The 24,593-nt window shown below is 35.7% G+C and overlaps 2 protein-coding genes across 2 annotated transcripts; one reads left to right on the forward strand and one right to left on the reverse strand.

Moving 5' to 3' along the window:
• Positions 1-2,234: 2,234 nt before the first annotated feature.
• LOC142838563 (olfactory receptor 6C76) lies at positions 2,235-11,002 on the forward strand. The gene is made up of 2 exons (XM_075954033.1): positions 2,235-3,149; positions 10,985-11,002. Exons 1-2 carry the CDS (start codon positions 2,235-2,237, stop codon positions 11,000-11,002), a joined length of 933 nt encoding a protein of 310 aa, XP_075810148.1.
• LOC142838609 (olfactory receptor 6C70-like) lies at positions 8,703-9,653 on the reverse strand. Its single transcript, XM_075954132.1, has one exon. The coding sequence runs from the start codon at positions 9,639-9,641 to the stop codon at positions 8,703-8,705; it is 939 nt and encodes a 312-aa protein (XP_075810247.1). The 5' UTR covers positions 9,642-9,653.
• Positions 11,003-24,593: the final 13,591 nt, after the last annotated feature.

The following is a 24,593-nucleotide window of genomic DNA, read 5'->3' on the forward strand; positions in this document are numbered from 1 at the left end:
GTCTAGTGTGGCTTCACCGCCCAAACAGCAGAATGCCAGTGACTTGATGCCTCAAAGTGCTAAAGCAATTAACTGTTGCGTTGCCTTTTGCATCATGTTAAGGAAGTCTTTTGCTTCCTTTTATACTGCGGTATAAAAGTGTATGGAAAATTAAACACGGACAATTTCCGTATTCATTGGAATGCCCTCCCGGTACTGTTCTGTGGTTTCTGTTTTATTATTTTCACACACGTCTTCATATTCTATACTACTATTTCCAAATCCTCATGCTCCTACCCTGATAAGAGGTGTTTTTGTTGAGACTGGTCCCTGACAGGTAGGAAGATAGGTTTAATCCTTGCTGCACAGCAGGCTGAAGGCTACTGTGCTTTCTCAGTAGAATTCTTCTATAGTTTTACTTTTATGCTTTAAATTTATTTCTCCTTGTGTTGAGGATAGTACATGTTTTGTGTCACTATGCCACAATCATCCTCCACCCTCAGAATGGAGTTAAAAGGCTGCTTATGAAATGGAGTCTCTCGGGGAAAGGCACAGCCTAAACTACTCCACTAAAGCTTAATATAATATGGAGTAACTGAGTAGAAGGAAGCCTCATCTGAACACTGTCCTATGAAGATTATTGTAAGATGATAACTATTTCTTGTTGTTAGATCTCAGCCTTTCCACAAATGCCTAGCTAACTCCTTGCAGGTAACTTCTGCAATCTTCTGGGATGTAGGTTACACAATCAACCAATTAAATATGATTGCTGGAAATAATCTTCTACTTACATACATCAGTGCCCTATTATTATGTATCCCAGAAGTCATTATGCATTTCCACATTTTGTCGAATATTTTTGAAGTAATGTGTTGCAAACATAGTATAAGTGATGTTAATTTTTTTCATGGAGAAACATTGACAATATCCCTGTGAGAAATATTGGAATGATCTGAATAATTTTATAGCAATAAAACTCCCATCTGGAGATGTGTTGCTAAGATATTGTAAGGAATATGTCAGTATCCCATATGTTGGATGATATTAGAAAACACATGAAAAAGATGCTTCCCTGCCTATTTTGAGAATTAAACATCAGGCATTCTGTGATGAGACAGCTTTGTGGGAGGAGAACCATAAACAGTGATTTCTCTTTGTGCTACAGGACCATCTACAGATTTTGGTTTAAGGGAACTAAGCACATTACTCTGGGTTTGCTGTTTCACCTTAACTATTGATTCTTTAAGTTGATATTTTCAAGTATTTATGTACAATGTTTCAGCTTTATTTACTGTCTTCTCATGCAATTGTATTTATAGCTGTTTTGTACATATACATAACTAATATATGCATATTAGTTAACTTTAAATTTTTACAACTTAAATATATTTTAAATAAAACACTTTAGCCATTAAGTGTGGAGAATGTAGCACATTCCTTCCTAGGTCAATTGGATTTTTAATACCTTGACTTGTGGGTCTTTTGAGCATTGAATAATTATTTAGACTGAACAAGTCAAGTTCTTGTCACTGATATAGTTGCTTTAGATAATTTTAAACAGCATATTAAAATGTCTGCATATTTCAATGTCTTATATATGAATTATTAGTACATGACATAAAAATATATTCTGTTCTTGCTGTTTGATGCTTAAGAAAATTGCAAAAAATATTTTTAGCAATTCAACTGAAACTGCTACATTAATTGAATTTAATGAGAAGAGTCTCAATATTTCTAAGATCAGGAATGAAGATTGAAAATTTAAGGCCTCCAATAATACAAACAGACAAAATTTGTGGTATGGATTTTTTTAAAAAGATGAATATTATTTAATTGTTCAAAATACAGAAATATAATGACATTTGTTGATTTTTTATTTTGTTGAGGAAATAGGTTAAAAATATTAATAAAAGTTACATTATTTACTTGTTTGGTTTGATGTCTATACTATTTCTGTGGGTAATTGAGTAAGCTGATCACTGATTTCCACAATGGTCAATAAGCATATGATGCAATAATAAAATTAGTATATTGTATAAAATAGTAAAAGTAATGGATGGTGGCAGAGTAAAAACATAGAATAGACTGGCTTTAAACATAGAAAATGGGTCTTCAAAGATATGATCAAAATTTAGACACTGTTACACATAGAGAAAGAGAGAAAGAGAACACTATGCTTGTCTCATGGCTCATGTTCTTATTTTCTTGTTTTCTGTGTTGATTTGAACAGATTTATTGTAGATAAATGGTCAGGGATGAGGAACAGAACATCAGTGACGTACTTCATCCTCCTGGGTCTGACAGACGATCCTGACCTTCAGGTTGTGATTTTCTTTTTTCTGTTTCTCACGTATGCGCTCAGCATTATTGGAAATTTAACCATCATCACACTCACGCTGCTGGATTCCCACCTGAAGACCCCCATGTATTTCTTCCTCAGGAATTTCTCCTTCTTGGAAATTTCGTTTACTTCTGCCTGTAACCCTAGGTTTTTGGTCAGCATCCTAACTGGAGACAAATCGATCTCCTATAATGCTTGTGCTGCCCAACTATTTTTCTTTATTTTCCTTGGTTCAACAGAGTTTTTCCTTCTGGCATCCATGTCCTATGATCGCTATGTGGCTATCTGCAAGCCCCTCCACTATACAACCATCATGAGTAACAAGATCTGTCATCAGCTCATCATCGGCTCCTGGCTGGCTGGTTTCTTGGTAATTTTTCCACCACTGGCCATGGGCTTGGAGCTAGATTTCTGTGACTCCAACATTATTGACCACTTCACATGTGACTCCGCCCCTTTGCTCCAAATCTCCTGCACAGACACAAGTACCCTAGAACTCATGAGCTTTATATTGGCTTTGATCACGCTTATGACTACGCTTATGCTGATAATTCTCTCTTACATCTATATCCTCAGAACTATTCTGAAGTTTCCCTCAACCCAACAAAGGAGAAAGGCCTTCTCAACCTGCTCCTCACACATAACTGTTGTCTCCATTTCTTATGGAAGCTGCATCTTCATGTATGTGAAAACATCTGCCAAGGCTGGAGTTACCTTGACAAAGGGGGTGGCGATGCTCAACACCTCTGTTGCCCCCATGCTGAATCCTTTTATCTACACTTTAAGGAACCAGCAGGTGAAACAAGCATTTAAGGATCTTGTGAGAAAGGTACTTGCCTCAAAAACACTTATCTGATATAGATGACAAATGAAACATGGGACAATTTCAACCATAAAACTAATGAGCATATCTTTGTTTTAGTTCATCTCAGAAATGCTACCCTTAATGCATTTTCTATATTCAGCTTACAGTTCACTTAATCAATTTATGAGCAAGAACATTATGGGATGGTTTCTAATGGTATATGATAATTATAAACGAAGTAATTTTGAATTATAGTTTATGTATTTCAAGTAATACATATATCAATACATCATACATAATTTTGGAAAGATTAAGACAGGGAAACTTTGTTAATTCATGTATGTGTTAAGCAAATATATGCACAAATATTCTTGCATGTATGTTTATGTGACTATGTTTGTGTGTGTGTATATATATATATATGTATATATATTTTTACTTTGGTGGTGTTAGATAATATAATAAATACGTTGTAATTTTATAGTTGTTGCTATCATTTCTTAAATGAGACATAGAGGAAATTTAATGATATGATATGGGAATTATCTATTTATAATCCGTTTATTGAAAGTATGAAGTTCTCAAAATAGAAAAAAAGTGAAAATAAAAACAAAATAAAATGCTAAAAGGAAAATGGAGATATTTATTTTTGTACCAAACATAAAACTTAATTTGCAACTTAATGTTTCAAAATGGAGTTCTGTTTATGGTAATGATAGTGAATCATCAGAAAAACATGTATTTTTTCAGGTAATTGTACATTATTTTTATATTTGTTGTGTTTCTAATTATTATTTATAGTGCTTTAAAAACAAAAAATGAAGTAAAGCTTTAAGAATAATTAAACTGATTATTATTCTCATAGGGAGGAAAGAGAGAAGTGAAGGTGACGTGATTCTACTTCATTTAAATATATTTTTAAAACTTCCTGTTTTTCAAATTTTTACAATTACAGTTGTTACCCTAATAAATGGGCAATAAAATATTTTTATAAAATATATTTCTTAAAAGAGGGACCACCCTGTGTCTCTGGACTAATCCTCTCTGGAACTGATACATAAGAAAATCCACGTAGGTAGGACATATTCATACTTTTATATGATTTGTGGCATGGACATATCTTTGCAAGCAATTGCACAGTCAAGGCACTAAACTTCCGATACAAAGTTTCTTTTCTCCATTTAGTTTTGTTATTAGTTTTTTAAAAAACTGGCTTATATGCTCAGAAATAAATCTACTCTCCTCACAAAATTAAACGTACAACATAATGAGGTCAACTATACGGGAAGTGTTCTACAATATATCTGTCTAAAAGTTATTCATCTGTCATGATTCAATATTTAAATAGCAGATTCACAATCCACCAACTCTCCATCCATACACAGAGACCACCATTCTCTCTGGATTTGAATACTTTCATTATAGCATATTTGGAGAAGTACAGTGTCATTTCAGAGCTGGCCTACTTGATTATGTATGGTGTCTTCCAAGTCCATCTATGCTGTGCCATATGGAAATATTTCCCTATAGTTTTATGCAGAATAATATCCAATAATATCTAATATATGTGATACATTTTATTTATCCACAAACTCTCAAAGGACATTAATGTTTTTACACATCTTGAATCTTGTGAAGCATGATGTAATGTACACACAGTGTGTCTTGAGGGTTCTGGTATGAATTTTGAATACACATCCAACGATGTTATAATTACATCATTAATAGCTCTATTTTTAAAATGGCTTTTGTGCACATTTATTACTACTTTATTCATGTGTATGTTTGAATTGTGTGTGTGTGTGTGTGTGTGTGTGTGCGTGTGTGTGTGTGTCTTAGTGTTGGCACAGAACAGGTTTAGAAATCTGAGGACAACTTGTAAGATTCAGTTCTCCCTTCCACCACGTGGGACAAGATTGTCAGGCTTGGTGTCATATTCATTTACTTGCTCGGTTCACCTTCTCAACCTTAGTTAGCTTGATTTTAGGTTGTCTGGGGAACACTCAGGACATTCTTTGCAAAATCTGCAACATTTTAGTATTTCCAATGGCACATACACTTCACTTTCTCTTCTGATACTTGACAACTTTAGCTATTTTGGGTGGGAAATGACAGTCACCCAAATCTCAGTGCTTTTTGCTTTTTCTCGATAAAGTCTTTTCTAGCTATGTGTCACAAGCATTTGCTTCCTGTCTCAGACCTAAACGCTAGGATTACAGGTGTACTCCACTACCCTTAGTTCCACATTACTTGGGGAAAATAGGCATTCAAACCCTTGGTCAGGTTTTACAAATGTTGAGTTGAAAGGTACTCCTTATATATTTTTATGTTCACATCTCACTAAGAATATGATTTATAAAAATTTGTTTACATGCCACAAGCTGCCTTTATTTCTCCTGCTCACTTCTCTTTGCAGAAGCTTTTCTGATGTCTCCCTATTTATCTGCATTGCTTGATTGTTGATTCATTCTCTGTGAGCCCTTTTGAACTCAGGTTAGTTGATTCTGTGGGTTTTCTTGTGGAGTGGTGCCCTTGACCCCTATGTCTCCCTCAATATTTCCTCTTCATCTTCTGCAGGATTCCTGGAGGTTCGCTTAAAGCTTGTCTGTGGGTCTTTCTTAACAGTAAATCGAAACATCTCATACAGTGTGTGGCAACATCGTCTCATACAGAGTGTGGCAACATCTTATGGGGCAAAAAGTCATTTTTCTAGCTGCTTCTGGCTTTCTCCTATTTTCTCACTTCTTTGATGAGCACGGATGAGACCATGTAGCTACAGTGTTCTTATCCAAGCACTTGGAGATTAGAGCACTTACTTTCCTGATCCGTGTTTCCTTGGTTATTCTAGTTTTCATTTGACTCAGCTGTTTGTGTCAGATCCTTAACTACTATAAGTAGCATGAAAATTATTATTTTTTATTGAGAAAAGGAAGAAAAAAAACAAGTTTCCACCTTCTCCCAGCCTCCCATTTACCTCCCCCTCCTCCCACCCTTCTCCGCCTCCTCCCACCCTTTTCCCCCTCCTCCCACTCCTCTTCCCCTCCCTCTCCAGTCCAAAGAGCAGTCAGGGTTCCCTGCCCTGTGGTTGGCAAGAGACTTGAACCTAGAGTGGCTCCCAGGAGCCCAAGCCGAGGTCCCCAGTTAGTTCCTTGGGCAGCTGAGGATAGAGAACCTGAAATGACCCTAGCCTATAGCAATACTGATGAATATCTTGCATATCATCATAGAACCTTCATCTGGTGATGGATGGAGATAGAGACAGAGACCCACACTGGAGCACTGGACTGAGCTCCCAAGGTCCCAATGAGGAGCAGGAGAAGGGAGAACATGAGCAAAGAAGTCGGGACCACGAGGGGTGCACCCACCCACTGAGACAGTGGAGCTGATCTACTGGGAGCTCACCAAGGCCAGCTGGACTGTGACTGAAAAAGCATGGGTTAAAACTGGACTCTCTGAACATGGCGAACAGTGAGGGCTGATGAGAAGCCAAGGACAATGGCACGGGGTTTTGATCCTACGCAATGTGCTGGCTTTGTGGGAGCCTAGCCAGTTTGGATGTTCACCTTCCTAGATATGGACGGAGGGGGGAGGGCATGAAAATTATTTTATTTTGTTTGTTTTCTTCAAAGAGTTTCCATTCAATACAAAGATATTTGGCAACAAGGACATTGATGAATCCAATAATAACATTTAAACAATGCAAATCAGAAAAGTTAGATAATAAAAATTAGAAAAATAGTATGCTTGGAGGAATAATTAGAATGAGAGTTAAAGATCTGAATAAATAATTTACACAAAAGAAGAAGGCAATAAAGACTATTGACTTTTGACCACCACTCCCAACTACTGGGAAATGTGTTGATTTCTGTTCATTTCCCCAATTCTAAGAACATTTTCCTTAGATTGAAAGTTATTGGTAGCAATGATGGTAAACTTGAGTCTGCAAAAATGTTTCCAGAATGAACAAATAAGTAAGCAAGTTTTACGGCCAAACGGTCCATCTTCAAAAACAAGTTTCTTTATAACAGCAATTAATACTTGGATCCAAAATAAATAAAGACATAAATCACTAAGGTGAGTAAGATCCTCCAGGAACGTCCCCACAGGTACACCAATTTGCACATATCATCACACACCCAACTTCCTTCAGAAGAGATATGGAAGCCACACTGAGAATAAGTGTCTTGACTTACAACAACAATGAGATGCATTGAAAGCATCATTGAGCCAACTTGCTTTATCTAACTTACTGTTCCAGGTCTAAGCATCATGGGAAGAAATGTTCTTTATGGAAGAGAAGGGAGTAAGTCTAGGTCTCATATTTGAGACCCAGTAACAGTACTGACATGATGAAACCCAGCATCAGGGTGAATACAGGAATGCCACCAGGCCTGAATCCACAGACTCAGTCACCATTGCTGAATTCTTCCATTGTCCTTCCACCAACCTCAGACAGCAGAGAGAAAAGTAAGACACCACTTTCCAGGGAGCAAGAAATGAAAGTTCCTGAAGACTGTGCTTTGCCATTCAGAACCAGACTCTCTCATTGTCCTTCTCCAAAGAAAACCCAAAGGCTTTCTTTCATTCCTAGGTCAGAGTTCTCTAACGGGTTGAACCCTGAAGCTCACAGGGACAGATTTATTTGGACTTAGACCATCACGATCGCCATCCCTCATTGAACTAGAGCACTATTTCTCTTCTAGTGATTGCACAGGCTGTTGTGGTACAGTCCAGCATAGCATTAGCCTTGGCGGCCAGGAGACTATGCAGCATCTCCTCTAGCCGTGGACAGCACAGCAATTTTTATGTCGGTGAGGAAAACCTTACACTCTAGAGCTGCCCACAACACACTGAGACAAGGTGTGGCAAGCATCTATACCAGTCTGAATCGTGACCAGCTGTATCAGGAGCCTGGACATACACTGAGATTGTTGATTTTCGTGATTGTGAGATTCATTTGTAAACCAGGTTAGCATCAGTCTTCACTGCCAAAGGATTGCTTTCAGCAATGATACCAAACCTAAAAAAGACCCTGTGAGTCAATTATCTATTTATTAAATAATATTTTATTTTCTATGCAACTTTATCTAATACAAATAATAAATACCAAATAATTGAACTACATGATTCAGTTAACAGGAAATAGTACTTTTTGTTTAAAAGCGTCACTTCATAAACTAACCCATAAAATTATTTTTAAGGAATAGGCTTTCTTAGATCACTTTTAGCATGTAGAATAATTACAAAATTACAATCATCAAAAGCTTTTAAAGGTTAAAATTGTTAAGGAGATAAAGTCTATTTCTTCAAGTAACAGTCATTTAATTATTTGTGTTTACTGAATTAATATATGCTTATAAATCAAAACAATTTTGGATTTTATATTATTAGCATAAAAAGACTCTCATAATGAATAAAAGAGAAAGTAAAAAGGCACACGACGGATTAATTTCTAACCTTGGACAAGTTAAAATTGTACAAATAATTACTTTCTAGGTATTCATTGTTAAAATAAAAACTGAAACTTCTGCTTCAAGTTCCTTTTATGCTTTAGGTTAATCATTTAATTAAACACTATTACCTTTGTGAAGCAGAAAATATTCTTCTAAGTACTGCTGCAAAGGCTTGTTTAACTTGCTTATTCCTCAGAGTATAGATGAATGGGTTTAACAAAGGGGAAACTGAAGTGTTGAGTACAGCTATTCCTTTGCTCAAAGCAACTCTTTCATTTGCTGATGGCTTTATGTAGATAAATATGCAACTTCCATAAGTGAGGGAAACAACAAGCATGTGAGAAGAACAAGTAGAAAAAGCCTTTTTCTTTTGCTGAGCTGAAGGGAATTTGATAATCGTCTTGACAATGTGAGCATAAGAAAGGATTACTACTGCTAACGTGACAAGGAGTGTCATGAGAGCTAAGATGAAGGAAGTTACTTCTAGAACATGTGTGTCTGAGCAAGAAAGTTGTAGGACAGGAGAAACATCGCAAAGGAAATGGTCAATGACATTTGATGCACAAAAATCCAATTCAAGGCCAATAATCAATGGTGGGAAAATCACTAAGAATCCAGTTATCCAAGAACCCAGGACAAACTGATGGCAAACTTTGCTGCTCATGATGGATGTATAGTGCAAAGGCTTGCAGATGGCAATATAGCGGTCGTAGGACATGGTAGCCAAGAGGAAAAACTCTGTGGCCCCCAGGAATATGTAAAAGAACAATTGACATATACAATCATTGTAGGATATTGTCTTTTCCTTGGTTACAATGGTGATTAAGAATCTGGGAATGCAGGTAGTTGTGAACAAAACTTCCAATAAAGAAAAATTACGGAGGAAAAAATACATTGGTGTCTTGAGGTGGGGATCTAACAGTGTGAGGGCAATGATAGTTAAATTTCCTAGCATACTCAGCAAGTAATTTAGCAAAAGACACAAAAAAATTACAATCTGAAGCTGAGAATTATTTGTTAGTCCAAGAAGGGTAAACTCTATCTGTCTTGTATGGTTCTTCATTTTTCTTTGTGATCTCACTCAAGTTCTAGAAAAAAAATATAAAATCCATGTGAGAAGGTATGTATCCAATAAACAATAAATTACAGAATCCATATTTCTAAACACAGCCTTTCAAATGTAATATTCCTATATATTGGAGATATGACAGTAACTACATGCCAACAATTCTCCTGTAAGTGTTTAAGGTAATAGAGACTTCAACTCACTATGGAAATTAATCTGAGCAACTTGTAAAAGCTTAATTTTTCTACTCTTTCAACATAAACTTTGAGTTAATTGTAACTAATTATGGATGATCTTTTAAATTAGTAAAAAGCTTTGTACTGGAAATCAATGACAATTTATATTAAGTATAAGATTACTTATCTTACCTATGTGTAATTATGACAATGTGACTAATCTAAATTTCTAGTTTAATTAGTAAGTTTTAAATTTCATGCTAAAGTGTAAGTCTTGTTACCTCTCACAGCGTTTCTATGAATTACAGACAAAATCATAGAGGAATATAATCAAGATATTTAAGTTTAAATGACAAAGTATATAATAGTTCAATATAAATTGAAAGAGCTGATTAAATAATTATAACCCAATTTATCCAAAATTCAAGACATAAAATAATTGTTTTAAACATCAGAATTTTGTAATTTGCAATCAAAATCATAAAAATAAAACAGGACACAAAAATGCATTGCCTCTTCTTGTGAAGAGGTCCTTGGTTTGACAACTATTTTCACCATGTAACATTGTAAGACTGAAAAACAGATTGGTAATATCTCATTATGCTCTTTATATCCTGGTATCCTCAGCAACTACTTATCATCCAATAAGTGACTATTAACCAGAGAAGAGTGGGTATAAAAGGTATGTACTACTTGAATGAGATTACAACATTCAGGTAGTATTTTGCATTTGCAACTCTATGTTCTTATTGTGTCCTACCGCCAATGGTGAAAAAGCAACAGCAAATGAATTTAGTCTGAATACTACCAAAGAAAAAAATAGAACACAAGAAGCATTATACTGGTAATATAACATGCTTATTAGAATTTTACAATTGAGGTCAGAGATCTCTTGGAATCATTATTCTATCAATAATTGTTCTATAGTCTGGGAAAATTAACTTATCTCAGTTTTCATCTTATAAAGTATGTAAAGCAGTTTTAACTTCATCTACAAAGGTCAAATGAAATGAGCACAGGTAATTATAGCGTCTAGTTGCAATTAAAAAAAACACAAAACACCGATAGACACAGGTGTGGTGGCGGTTCTTAACAGCTGTAATTTAAAAGGGGACAGAAATGCCACATTTTTATTATTAAGTCAATGTCACACTTAACAGACAGGTAGCATTCAGAATGTAGAATGTTCTGAAAACATGCGGGTTTCAGGGAGTATGCTAAGAGCATTTTAAGATCCAATAAAAAGAAACTGAAATTATGTCTGTAGCATCTTTGTTTAAAAACACACTATCTTTTACAGATACTACTAGAACAGTGTTAGAGTTCATTTATCAGTAACATGTAGTTTAATGTTCATGGAACTAATTTCAATTTTTAAATTTAGACATGATATTAACAAATTAAGTGATTTTTTGTGTTATTAAATTTATGCAAGTCAGCGTTGAAATCCTATAGACTCAGTAGTTACTCGAGCATATAACCATGTCTGCTGAATTTGATTTAAAACAATAGCAATATATTCTTTAGCCAATGCAATAATAGTAATAATAATAAATAATTCAATGAAATTTAATTGCTAATACTTTTAAAGCATGTATTACTTGAGAAAAACAATGAAAAAGTCAAACTTCTGATAATGTTGAGAAAAATATTGTTTTAAAAAGGTTATCTTAAAATTAAGAGACTGTGAAGGTCTATATTTAAAAAACTAAAATCATAAGGATTCAATATGTGTACGTGTACTAAAACTATTCTGATATTCTCCTAATAATATCTCACTGTGTTTGACAATATTTGTTCCCATCTGCTGCAAGAAAATTTTCTTTGATGATGTCTAAGCAAGGCACTGGCCTATGAGTATAGTGGAATGTTATTAGGAATCATTTTATTGTTAACATTCTTTGAGTGGAACAATAGTACTCGACTTTACCAATGGTCCCTGGGCTATCTAGTCTCAGGTTCCTGTTCAAACAGTAGTGTTGCATAAGGGTTCTATCTTTCAAAGTCAACTTTAAGACAAATCAGATACTGGCTGGTTACACCCACCAGTTTGTGCCACCATTGCATCAGCACAGCTTACAGGCAGGACACCATTGTAAATAAAGGACTGTGGCTGAGTTGTTGTTCATGTTTTTCCTTTAGTGGTATGCAAAGCTCCTTCCTTTAGCATAGCTTAGCACACATGGGTGAAGGCTTTATGTAGGCTCCAGCTCAACTTCCCCACATTCAATGAGGTGTGTAGGTGTTGTCTTCACCAGTGGGATCTTGCCATCAGTTTTTGGAGAATAATCTGTAGTTTGGCAACAGCCTGGGTTGTTAAGGGGTTCCCATGGGCCAACATCTCAATTAGATGTATACAGTCCTGGGTCTTGAAGCTTCCTTTGGTAACAAGAAATGGCCAACTGGGGCTCTGTCTCCCTCATTATTTGGTGATATCATTTACTTTGCCTTCATATATGTATATATTTTAGGAAACTTTTACTGTATTAAGTTTTCATACTACTCTCAAATGACCCTTAATTTTAGCTGCATTTCATTTTATTCCCTTCCTCTTCTCCTTCTTTCCAACCCCTCTCCACTTGTCCATTCTGTTTAACCCTTCCCAATCCATCCACAACAACCTATTTTATTTCCCTTTTCTAGTAAAAGCTATCTGTGTACCTTCTCATCCCTTACTCTATACTTAACTTCTGTGGTTCTAAAGATTGTAGTCTAGTTTTCAATGACTTAAGAGCTAATATCCACACAGAAGCAAATACATACCATATTTGTCTCTCTGGGTTACCTGACTCAGGATAATTTTTCTATTTCTATCCATTTACCTGTAAATTTAATTTTTAAGAGCTGGGTGTTATTCCACTGTGTAAATATACCACATTTCTTTATTTATTCATCTGTGAGGGGAATCTAGATTATTTCTCGCATTATTACTAAAGTAGGAGTGGCTATGGTTGATCAAGTTTCTCTGTAGGAGGGTGAATTTCCCAGGAGTGGTATAGCTGACTCTTGGTGTAGATCTATGCTCAGCTTTATGAGAAAATGCCACACTGATTTTCATAGTGACTGTACAAGTTTACACTCCACCAGCAATGGATGAGTGTTCCCCTTACTCCATATTCTTGCCAGCATGAACTGTCATTTATTTCATTGGTCTTGAGTATTCTGAAGGATATAAGATGTTTTGTTTTACATTTTCCTGATGCCTAAGGATGTTGAACATTTCTTCTTGTATTTCTCAGGAATTTGAACCCTTTTTCAGAAATCTCTTGTTATATCTGTACCCCATTTTAAATGTTGTGTTGTTTTCAAGACATGTATTTTCAGAGTTCTTAATGTATTTGGATATATCCTTCTATCAGATGTATAGTTTGTAAAAATCTTTTTTCATTCTGTAAGTTGGCCTACAAATAACATTGTCGTTACATATACTGAAGCTTTTCAGTTTCATGAGATTCCATATATCAGTTGTTGAGTTTAGTGCCTGTTCTAGCAGTGTTCTGTTTAGAGAGTCTTTTCCTGCGCCAATGAGTTCAAGGTTATCTGATTTAATTTTGAGGTCTTTGATCCATTTGGAGCTGAGCTTTGTGAAGGATGCTATACATAAAATTATTTGCATTCTTCTACATGAAGAAATTCAGTTTGTCCAGCACCATTTGTTGAAGGTGCTGTAATTTTCCCAGTATGTATTTCTGGCTTCTTTATTAAATGGAAAAAAAATCAACAGCTGTCTATAGGTATGTTTACTTTTGTCTGTATCTTAAAATTGATTTCATTGATATTTGTTTCTGTTTTTGTGCCAATACCAGCCTGATTTTATTACTATAGCTGTGTAGTACAACTTGAAATCAAGAATGGTGAGACCTCTCGCAGTTCTTTCTTTATTCAGGAATGCTTTAACTATCTGTTTTTGTATTGTGTTTCGATGACATATGTATATTTATTAAAAACTTAAGTTGCTAGTTTGAATTAAAAATTACTGGGTCCAGTGTGATGGTTTGAGGAAGAGTATAAAATGCTGCTGCCACAATCTGCTGACCCCGAGTTGAGCCAGGGAACCAGAGGTAGATGTAAAAAATTGAATCTCCAAAGTCTTTCTCTGACCGTGCACATATGGGTCATGGTATTTGTGCTCCCTCGCTTGCACTCCTTGTCAGACACACACCTTCTCTACCATAAGTAGTAATAATAAAAATTTTTTTTGAAGGAGTAAACGACAAAATTAGGAATAAAGTAAACACAGTGAAAATTAAGAGTTGTTTAAAATGTACTTTCTAACTTCAATAAATTGGACTCAAAGACTCATTAATCATAATATAAAGAGCTCTTTAAGAATACATAATTTTGACAGTCTCATTCTGAGATTCTTGGAGGCAGGATTGCCATTTCAGACTGAGGTCGAGCCCCTACGCAGTCCCTTTTTAAATTACACAAGAATTGAGGAACTGGAGAGATGGGATCGTTTCCCCTGGTACCATAGGCAACTCAGCTGCCTGATGCGGGTAATCACAACCCAACCCAGGCCTTCTGGGGAGTAACCGCTGAGCGAGTGAGCCAGAGCCAGAGACTGCTACTGGTCTGGACGTGAATCTGGGACCTTCAAGGGAGTAGACCTAAGCCAGGACTCCTGAGGGTCTGGGCATGAGTCTAGGACCCCCGAGGAACTAGGCCTGAGCCAAGCAAGACCTCTGCCAGTCTGGGCATGAATCTTGGACCTCCAAGGGAGTAGGAAGGAACCAGAGATCTATGCGAGCCCAGGCATGAGTCTGGGACCTCAGAGGGAGTAGGCCTGAGCCAGGACATCTGTGGGTCCAGGAATTGTTCTGGGACTTCAAAAGAAATAGGCAAGAACCTGAAACCTCTGCAGATCTGAGTGTGAGTCTGTGCCCTCCGAGGGAGTAAGCCTGAGCCAGGTCCTCTGCAGTTTTGGGTGCACCCAAGTCTATGAACTCTAAGGCAGTAGACTGGAACAAGAGACCTTTACAGGACCAACTGCAAGTCAGGGAATTCTGCAGGAGGGGATCCAGACCAGGATTTACAGAAACAGGTCAAATTCGGTAACCTTGGCCAAAATAGGCTTGAGACAGCAAACTCCAAGGGAGCACAGCAAAGCACAGGAGTGCTGAGCTATCTCCAGGAACATGGCATAACCAGCAGGGTGACCAGAACTGTGGCACTGACTGTACCATGAGGAACAGCTATCTGAGCTTTGGATTCACTGGCACCTCAAAGTTTATTCAACAGAATCTCAGACAGACCCAACCACATCTATTAGAGGAAAAGATGAGGAGAAGAGGTAAGATCACATGCTACACCACAAAGAGCAACACAACACCAGTAAAACCTAAAGACCCTACAAACCAAGACCTGAACAACTAAATATAGATGAAGCAGAAGAAATTGATCTAAAAAATAACTTTAGGAGAATGTTTGAAACTCTGAAAGAGAAATGAGAACTTCTCTCAAAGAAATGGTGGAAAAGACAAAAACAAAAACAAAAAAAAAACAAAACAAAACTGGAAGACACCAACAAATCCCTTAAAGAAAACCAAGAAAAAGCAATCAAACATATGAAAGAAACCATTCAGGACTTGAAAACTGAAATAGAGACAATAAAGAAAACATAAGATGAGGGAATTATAGAAATAGAAATCATGAGAAAATGATCAGGAGCCACAAACACAAGCATAAACAGCAGAATACAAGAGATGGAAGAAAGAATATCAAGTGCTGAAGATACAATAAGGAAATAGACTCATCAGTTAAAGAAAATATTAAATCTAAGTAAAGCTTAACCCAAAATATCCAGAAACATGGGACACCATAAAAAGCCCAAATCTAAGAATAATAGGGATAGCAGAAGGAGAAGATCAACTCAAAAACACAGAAAGTTTATTTAACAAAATCATAGAAGAAAACTTTCCCAACCTAAAGAAAGATATGCCTATGAAGATACAAGTTACAGAACACCAAATAGACTGGATCCAGAAAACAAGACCCCCTCACTACATAATAATCAAAACACTAAACATATGGTGTGGGACAATTGTCTATATTCTCTCAATTATGTTTTAAATAAATGCTGATTGGTCAGTAATCAGGCAGGAAGTATAGGCAGGACAACCAGACAAGAAGTAGAACTGGGTCAATGAGAACAGAAGTATTCTGGGAAGAAGGAATCTCTTTTCTGTAGTTTTTTGAGCCCACCACAGAAGAAGCAAGATGTGACAACCCCGCTGAAAAAGGTACTGAGCCATGTGGCTAACATACATTAGAATAATGGGCTAATATAAGTTATAAGAGTTAATAAGAAGCCTGAGATACTGGGCCAATCAGTTTATACTAATGTAGAACTCTGTGTGATTTCTGTGGGATTTAACAACTGCAGGAACCCAGTAGGACAGAAACCCCAACAACAAACATACAAAGTAAAGAAAGAGTATTAAGAACTGCAAAGAAAAAAGGGCAAATAACATTTAAAGTTAGACCTATCACAATAACACCTGACTTCTCATTAGAAACAATAAAAGCCAGAAGGTCGTGTTTAAGCATTATGCAGGCATTAAGAGACCATGGATGCCAGCCCAGACAACTATACCCAGCAAAACTTTCAATCACCACAGAAAAACAAACCATGATATTCCATGACAAAACTAGATTTAACCAATATGTAGCCACAAACCCAGCCATACACAAAATACTAGAAGGAAAACTCCAACACAAGGAAGTTAGCTACACCAACATAAACAGAGACAATTGATGGTCTCATATCAGCAAATCCCAAAGGAAAAAAATGCACAACTTAAGATCACCAGCAATGACAATTAAATTAACAGGAGATTGCAATCACTGGTCATTAACATCCCTTAATATAAATGGGCTCAACTCACCTATAAAAAATCACAGGCTAACCGATTGGATAATAAAACAGAATCCATCCTTCTGCTGCATACAAGAAAAACACCTCAACCTCAAAGACAGATGTTGCCTCAGAGTAAAGGGTTGGGAAAAAATATTCCAATCAAATGGACCTAAGAAACAAGTGGGTATAGCTATCCTAATATCTAACAAAACAGATTACAAGCTAAAATTAGTCAAAAGGAACAAAGAAGGACATTACATATTAGTCACAGGAAAAATCAATCAAGAGGAAACTCAATACTGAACATCTATGCCCCAAATACAAGGTCACCCTCATATGTAAAAGAACCACTTCCAAAGCTTAAGTCATACATTAAACCACACACACTAATAGTGGGAGACACTCTCCTCCCACCAAATTCAGGAAGACAAAAGTCAGTAAGACAAAAAATTAACAGGGAAATAAGGGAAGTAACAGAAGTTATTCCTCAAATAGACTTAACACACATCTATAGAATATTCCATACAAACAGAAAAGAATATACCTTCTTCTCAGCACCTCTTGAAACCTTTTCAAAATTGACCACATACTCGGTAACAAAGCAAACCTCAACAAATACAAAAAAAAAATTTTGGAATAAACATTTGTACCTTATTCGATCACCCTGGTTTAAAACTAGAAATCAACATCTATAATAATTCCAGAAAACTCACAAACTCATGGAAATAAAACAATGCTCACTTGAATCATCAATGGGTCAAGGAAGAAGTAAAGGGAGAAATTAAAGACTTGCTAAAATTCAATGAAAATGACCACTCAAAATACTCAAATTTATGGGACATAATGAAAGCAGAATTTAGAGGAAAGTTCATAGCATTAAATGCCTACATAAAGAAACTGGAAAAATTCTACACATGTGAATTAACAGAACATTTGAAAACTTTATAACAAAAAGAAGCAAACTCACCTGAGAGAACTAGATAGCAGAAAATAATCAAATTGAGAGCTGAAATCAACAAAATAGGAAAAAAAAGACAATACAAGAATCAATGAGACAGAGAGTTGGTTAATAGAAAAAAATCAACAAAAAGGACAAACCTTTATCCAAACTAACCAAAAGATAGAGAGAGAATATCCAAATTAATAAAATCAGAAATGAAAAGGGGAACATAGCAACATATATGGAGGAAATACAGAGAATCATCAGGTCATATGTTGAAAACCTGTACACCACAAAATTGGAAAACATAAAGGAAATGGACAACTTTCTGGGATTAAAGATGTGCATCACCACTGCCCGACTTACATAATAACTCTTACACCAAGGCTCAGGGAAATTCTCAGAATAGGGTCAAATAAATTACAAGAGTGAGAGACCAGGAAGCCTGCTTGTGACTTATAGAAATTACAGGGAACATACATCCAAAATAGAGTTTTAAAGAATGATTTTGTTCATTATCTTATTCCTTAACTTGATATTTTTCTCTTTGCGAATATTCTTTCTCTGTAAAACGCATTTGGCTTTTCTGTAATCAAATGTGGGCATCCAGTTATTTTCAAATCTAAAAGCAGGTATTTGTTTTTCAACAACTGAATTTGGCAGTTAGAAATTATCAGTAAGTTATGCTTGCTCAAAATACATTGATCACAACCAACATTTCCAAAGGACTTTCCCCTCCTATTTTAGCAATGTAATTAAGACATGTATATTTGATATTCTTGGAAAAAATAACTTCTAACCTTTCATGTTTAAATGACTTCTAACACTGTCAAGATTTTCTTTAATTAGCCAACAGGAGCACCACAATTTTCTCTGCAGTTCTCTAGTGCGGTGTCTGGGTTAAAATCAAAACTAGAAATTCAGATACAAGTCCACAAAACAGACTTAAAACATGAGCTGTAACATAGGTGAGAAATTATTAGTGTTTTATGAAATGAAAAAGAAAAAAAGTTTATGACTGGATCACTTCTATTTTGTGTAAGTTTCATTTTGTATATAATTATTCTTTAAAATTTTAAACAGTATGTTTTATTCTTTGAATATTCATGCATTTACAATGTGTATTGAACATATTTGTTCATCACTGCCCTTGTCTCCTTTCAGTATCACGTTCTCCCTCCAAGTTTCATGTTGTCTTTTTATTTCTTTGTTACAAGTAAAATATTCTTAAATGTATTAAAGGAAACTAAGTTTACTATTTCACTTACCATTAAAGAACTTGTTAGCATCCATCATCTTTTCTTGAGGATATGAACAACCAACCACACTTATAGGCAAATATACTCAGTAAAAATTATATTTAATTTTGCGAACAGGAAAATTCATACAAAGGAATCTTTCAGGTTAATTAAAAGCAGCCTATTAAGATGTGAATTTTTCAATCAAAGTGATATTTATTTGCAGTCACATCTCTGAGCATCTCAGCTCATGCCTTAGATAACAAGAAATTTTATAACAATTTTTAAAATACCAGAGTAATCCTGTGATTCTGCATATATGTCCACCTAATCCAATCTCAGGCAACTTCATAAAATTGTTATTGCTGCAATTATCTGTTGGAAGCTAGCTAATGCCAATCTCCAATTATTTAAACAGTACCAAGGGCTCTCTCAAGGAAATCTAAGGAGACGTCGTCTCCAAGGAAAAGAAAGAATCATTTAAAAACATGGAAAGCAACTTAAAAACACCAGTAAGCTTTTCATATTTATCATTGAATTAAAACAAGTTTAGATGGAGGTTGTGACTTAAATGAGAGATGAGTTGGGAAGATGACAAGTTCAATTCAGATTTTTTACATCGTGAGACCTTATCTCGAAAGCAAAAACTCTGCTTAAGATGTTGAGGCAGGAGGGTTGCCAAAACTATGAGGTGGATCTAGGTGATATAGTGATTACTAGACCATCAAGGACTATCATAGCACAATTTCCCTCCAAAAATTTCATTTTTACAAATATAATGATATAAAGTACCATAATGTTCATTATATTAAAAATAATCACTTTGGGGATGGGGGTTGGTACATTGGGTAAAGTGCTTGCTGTTTAAGCCTCAGAACATGAGTTTGGAGTCCCCAAACCCATGTAAGATCTGAATACAGTGTGTCTGCACCCTAAAGATGCTATTTCTGTGATCTAACTCGCTGGCCAGATGGACAAGCAAAAACAGATTCAATAAGAGATTATATCTCAAAATTTAGGTCAAGTCATCAAGGACAGACATCATGATCTTAGACACTGGTCTCTATACATCTGACTGAGTGGAAACCTCCTCCATAAATAAATAAAATATGCAATAATGTCACAGAAATTTGAAATATAATAGAATTATTATTTGACTTATTAAAATGTTAAAGGTATTAAATTATTTGCAAATAAATGTCCATATACAAGCATATACATCGATACAAAATATAAAATGAAACAGATAGTTTTTAAAAAGACTTCAGATTTCTTATTTCCTTGAATTGATATACACTTCCTAATGAACCCTAAGCGTGGGTTAATGTTAACAGGAGATAAGTTTAAAATGATTGTTTTGCAGGCAATAGATGTCTCAGTGAATTCAGGTACTTGCTGCCAAGCCTGACAAACAGAGTTTGACCCTTAAGAATCTTATAGTAGAAGGAGAAAACCAATTGCCATACGTCATACTCTGGTCTTCATTGTTGGACCCTGTTGAACACACACACACACACACACACACACACACACACACACACACACATGCCAGAAATAAATAGAATATAAAATTTAAGATATTGTAGAGTTATTATTTTATATAGCAAAAATATTGAAGCTAGATTTCCATTGAGATGTTTACAGATAAAATTTTATACCAAGAAAAATCTTATCTTACCTTTTAATTCTAAAAGAAATGAATATTTTTATTTACAGATAGGATCTTCCTATAGAGCCCAGATTCACCTCAGCCTTGTGAGGTAAATGTGCCTTAGCATCTCAAGTGCAGGGATTGCAGTTAAGTGTCGGCATTCTAACAAAGTGATATATCTCTAGCAAAATCATCACTATTATGACATTGTATTTATATAACAGAGCATAACTCCTTCAAACCTAGATACCTTAGTTCTGGAAGATCAATATGATGAGTGAACAAAACAGATGTGTTTTACATAATTAGAATGGGAATTATCTACTAGAATTCATTTTTGCTAAAAAAAACACATTCAAAATTATTAATTTTGTGAGATAACCTGTAAATTCAGAATGGCTATTCTGGGATGGTGGCAGGGTGGAGAAATGTAAAGGCTTGAGGGTAAAGTAATATAGAAGGTTTGGAAAGACAACACTCTTAAGATAAGTGGTATTTGAACTGTGTGTCTAGGGGCACAGTAAAGGCTTAGCTGTCAAAACCTATTTCAGTTGAATAACTCTGTAATAGCTAACAAAGCTGTTTAGCAGGAAGAATGTATGTTAACTAAATGGATCATTGCTAATATATGACAATGAAACATTCTCTTGAGAGATTTGGTGTTATTTTTAAGATGTTGGTGCTTTGATTGCTACAAATTATATATAAATATAAAAATATATAAATATTTCGTGTTTTTTCAAGTTGAAAATGTTTTACTGCGTAAAAGAGTCACAGATTTAAAAAGAACATATAGAAAAACATCCAGAAGCCAAATATATTTCTAAAAGAGTTAATAAAATGAAATAGCTTTGAAAATATTGCTTTTTATTCTTAACTTTAAAACATTCTGATTAGGATACAGAATTGAATTTCAAGTCTTCAAAAGCATTTTACCTACAACTTAAATTCTTGGTTAAAAAGGAGAATTAATTCTTAAAATGCCTTGGTTTCACTGGAGGAGTGTTTATCAACATACATGGATGTGTATATGTGCCATTCTGTGAATGTACCATACACATAGGATGATATGCACAATAGATAAATAATTTCAGAGGGTTGTTGTTACGTCCTTGTTCACATATCATATATCTAGTTATGTAACAGTAATAATAAAATAAAAAGAGACTATGAACTTGAGAGTGGGAAGAGAGGTGGGAGGGTTTGGAGGGAAGAAAAGGAAAGGCATGAATGTTATAATTCTATTTTGATTATAATATATAGGACTAATAAATGCATTGACTTAACATTTGTAGAGAGCTACTCTGAGAGTATACATCAGGTGACAATTAGTGTTCAGCAGGTAGACCCATCAGATACATAATTCCCAGGTGGGGAGCCCCATCTAGCATAGCCGTTGGGCCACTGACTGTGGACCCTAGTTGCTCCTGTCTGTAATTTCTCTCATGAGTCCCTTCATTTCTCCCCTAAGAACTTCATTTCTTCCCTAATAACAGCTTCGCTTATATTCCGACCGCTTGTGTGTTATTGCATGTATATATTCTATCTATTGGGCACACATATAGCTGTGGATGATCTAGAGGATGATTATGCTTAAGTTGTGTAATATTGATTAACAGAAATACTAGGATATTCTTCATAATCCAGATTGACATAGGAGATTTCCCAGCTACTAAAACAGGCTTTTAGCCAAGACCTCAGCAGATTCAAAGCAGGCTGGTTGGACCTAGAAATAATATATAAGGTCATTCTCCAGATGCAGTTTTGTTGATTCAATGCCAAAACTTGAAACAACTTTAGTCTGCATGTAGTCCCTTCTCAGATTCAAGGTCCTGCTAACTCATTGTTATTGTTAAGTCTTGATTTCCAATGTCATTTTCTATCTGAGTACCCTCACCAACGTAGAGCTACGTGCATGGATCTTTGTGACATTCCTAGCCCAAGAATGTGGCTTAACTTATGTTTAGAGTTTGGGCAGTGCCCTGAAAAACAACCTATACTTGTCCAGAGTTTGGCTATGACAAGGGAGAAGCAGCAGACAGAAACAGCCGTGTTGAGAGAAGGCTGATGTGGGAGAGAGAAATGTGAATAGAAGGAGAAGCGTGAGAGAATATGAGAGCATGAATGAGTGAGGTGATTTGAGAATGAATGAGTGATGGAGAAGTATGTGTGTGTGAGTTTGTGTGTGTGAGGGAAAGCTGTTTGTGTAGGAGCCGCTGCTACATAGAGGAGCTGCATGTAGGAACTGTCCCAAGTGCTGAGAGGCTATGTAAATGAGATGCAGAGCTGTGGTTGTGTGGAGGTTTGTAACTGTGGAGGCAAGGAAAATGAAGCTGTGTAAGACTAGAGATGTGGAGGAGAAACGTGTGCAAAGGGAAGATGCGTAGTCATGTGAAATTGAATATCAAAATACGTATCTTGGAGGGACAGAAATGTTTCTACATGAAGAGAGACCGTCGAGAAAGACACTAAGATAAAGTAAAGGAGAATGTTACCATCAGGAAAGTGAGTGCTTATTCCTTTTTGCTTACATTACCAGCAGAAGCAGTGTGTCTCCTTATTTACCCCTCAGATAGAAAAGTCTAGCCCCCACGGCATTCGTGGATTTTCTTACATACCCTGGTGTTGACTTCTGGGGGCTGGCCTCCCAAAAGTGAGCAATAAGCATTTTTTGTTTTTACATTTATTTTTTTTTAAAAAAACTATATAATCATTTCCTCTTTCCGTATCTTCCCATATACCTCCCTTGCTCTCTTTCAAAGCTATGACCTCTAGTTCTTTATATATTCATATACATGTGTACAGATACATATAGATACACACATATCATATAAACATACATATATTCCTATAAAGGAATAAATATAACCTTCTCATTTCAATATATATATGCATATATATATGTGTGTGTGTGTGTGTGTGTGTGTGTGTGTGTGTGTGTATACCCCAAATGTATCTTTTTTGGTGTTGGTCGCTTGGGATTTGCTAACCAATTGGTATTCCTTTTTGTGGAAGACTATTTCTACAGATCTCAGCATTTCTTAGTTGCCTGTAGTTCTTTGTTTAGTGTTGAAGCTTCCTGAACTTTCCCCCTTTAGACCTGAGCGTTTCTCTTATCCAGGTCATGTTCAGGGAGTCATGTTGGGAAGACTTCTAAATATCTGTCTTTATAACCACAGGTAAGTGTAATCTCATCCTTTATTAAGGAAATTTATCTTTTCAATAAGGAAAGACCATTATAGTGGGTGAAAGTGGGGAGCTCTGGAGCCCAGCTCCAGTGGTTACATCTATAGCAGAACTAATGTACCAGAGGCTCAAGATTTGTTACACAAGAGAAGGCAAAAAAGATTTTAAGAACAAGAGGAATAGGGAGTCTGCTGTGAGATTGTGCCTTCCAGAAATATAAGCTGCACCCTTGACAAACCAATAGCTGCCTAAGCATTGTTTGTATTCAGTAATCATTCAACGATACTTTCCAGCTAACTTAAAGAATACCTTACATCAAACAAAGAGACTTTAGAAGGTTTCAGAACACAAACAATATATTGCATTTCGTTGCTGTTTCAAGATAAACAAGTTTAATGAACATATTTCCTCTTAAAACAAAAAACTCCACTTGTAAAAGATAAATGCAACTCCAAACATGAAGAAAATAAATATTTTCCATGGAAAGTTTTAGATAATCTGAATCCTTTTGTCTATTCCCTGAGCATCAAAGGTGATGGATAAAAACTGGTATAATGTTCTCTTGGGTTTTCGAAATAAAACATGATATTAAAAATTGGTGAGGCCAGGTGATGGTGGCACAGATTTTTAATCCCAGCACTCAGGAGGCAGAGGCAGGTGGATCTCTGTGAGTTCGAGGCCAGCCTGGTCTACAAGAGCTAGTTCCAGGACAGGCTCCAAAGCCACAGAGAAATCCTGTCTCGAAAAACCAAAAAAAAAAAAAACAAGTAAACTGCATTCATTTTCCTCCATATAATGAAATAGAATAGTGTTGGTGGCTGTGTCAGAGCAGCAGCAGGTGGGAACTCAAGTTCATTTGTCTTGCAGGGATTTTTCTCCTGGATAACCTCAGGTTAGAT

This window comes from Microtus pennsylvanicus, chromosome 20 (assembly GCF_037038515.1).
Source record: "Microtus pennsylvanicus isolate mMicPen1 chromosome 20, mMicPen1.hap1, whole genome shotgun sequence".
In the NCBI taxonomy this organism is placed as follows: Eukaryota; Metazoa; Chordata; class Mammalia; order Rodentia; family Cricetidae; genus Microtus; species Microtus pennsylvanicus.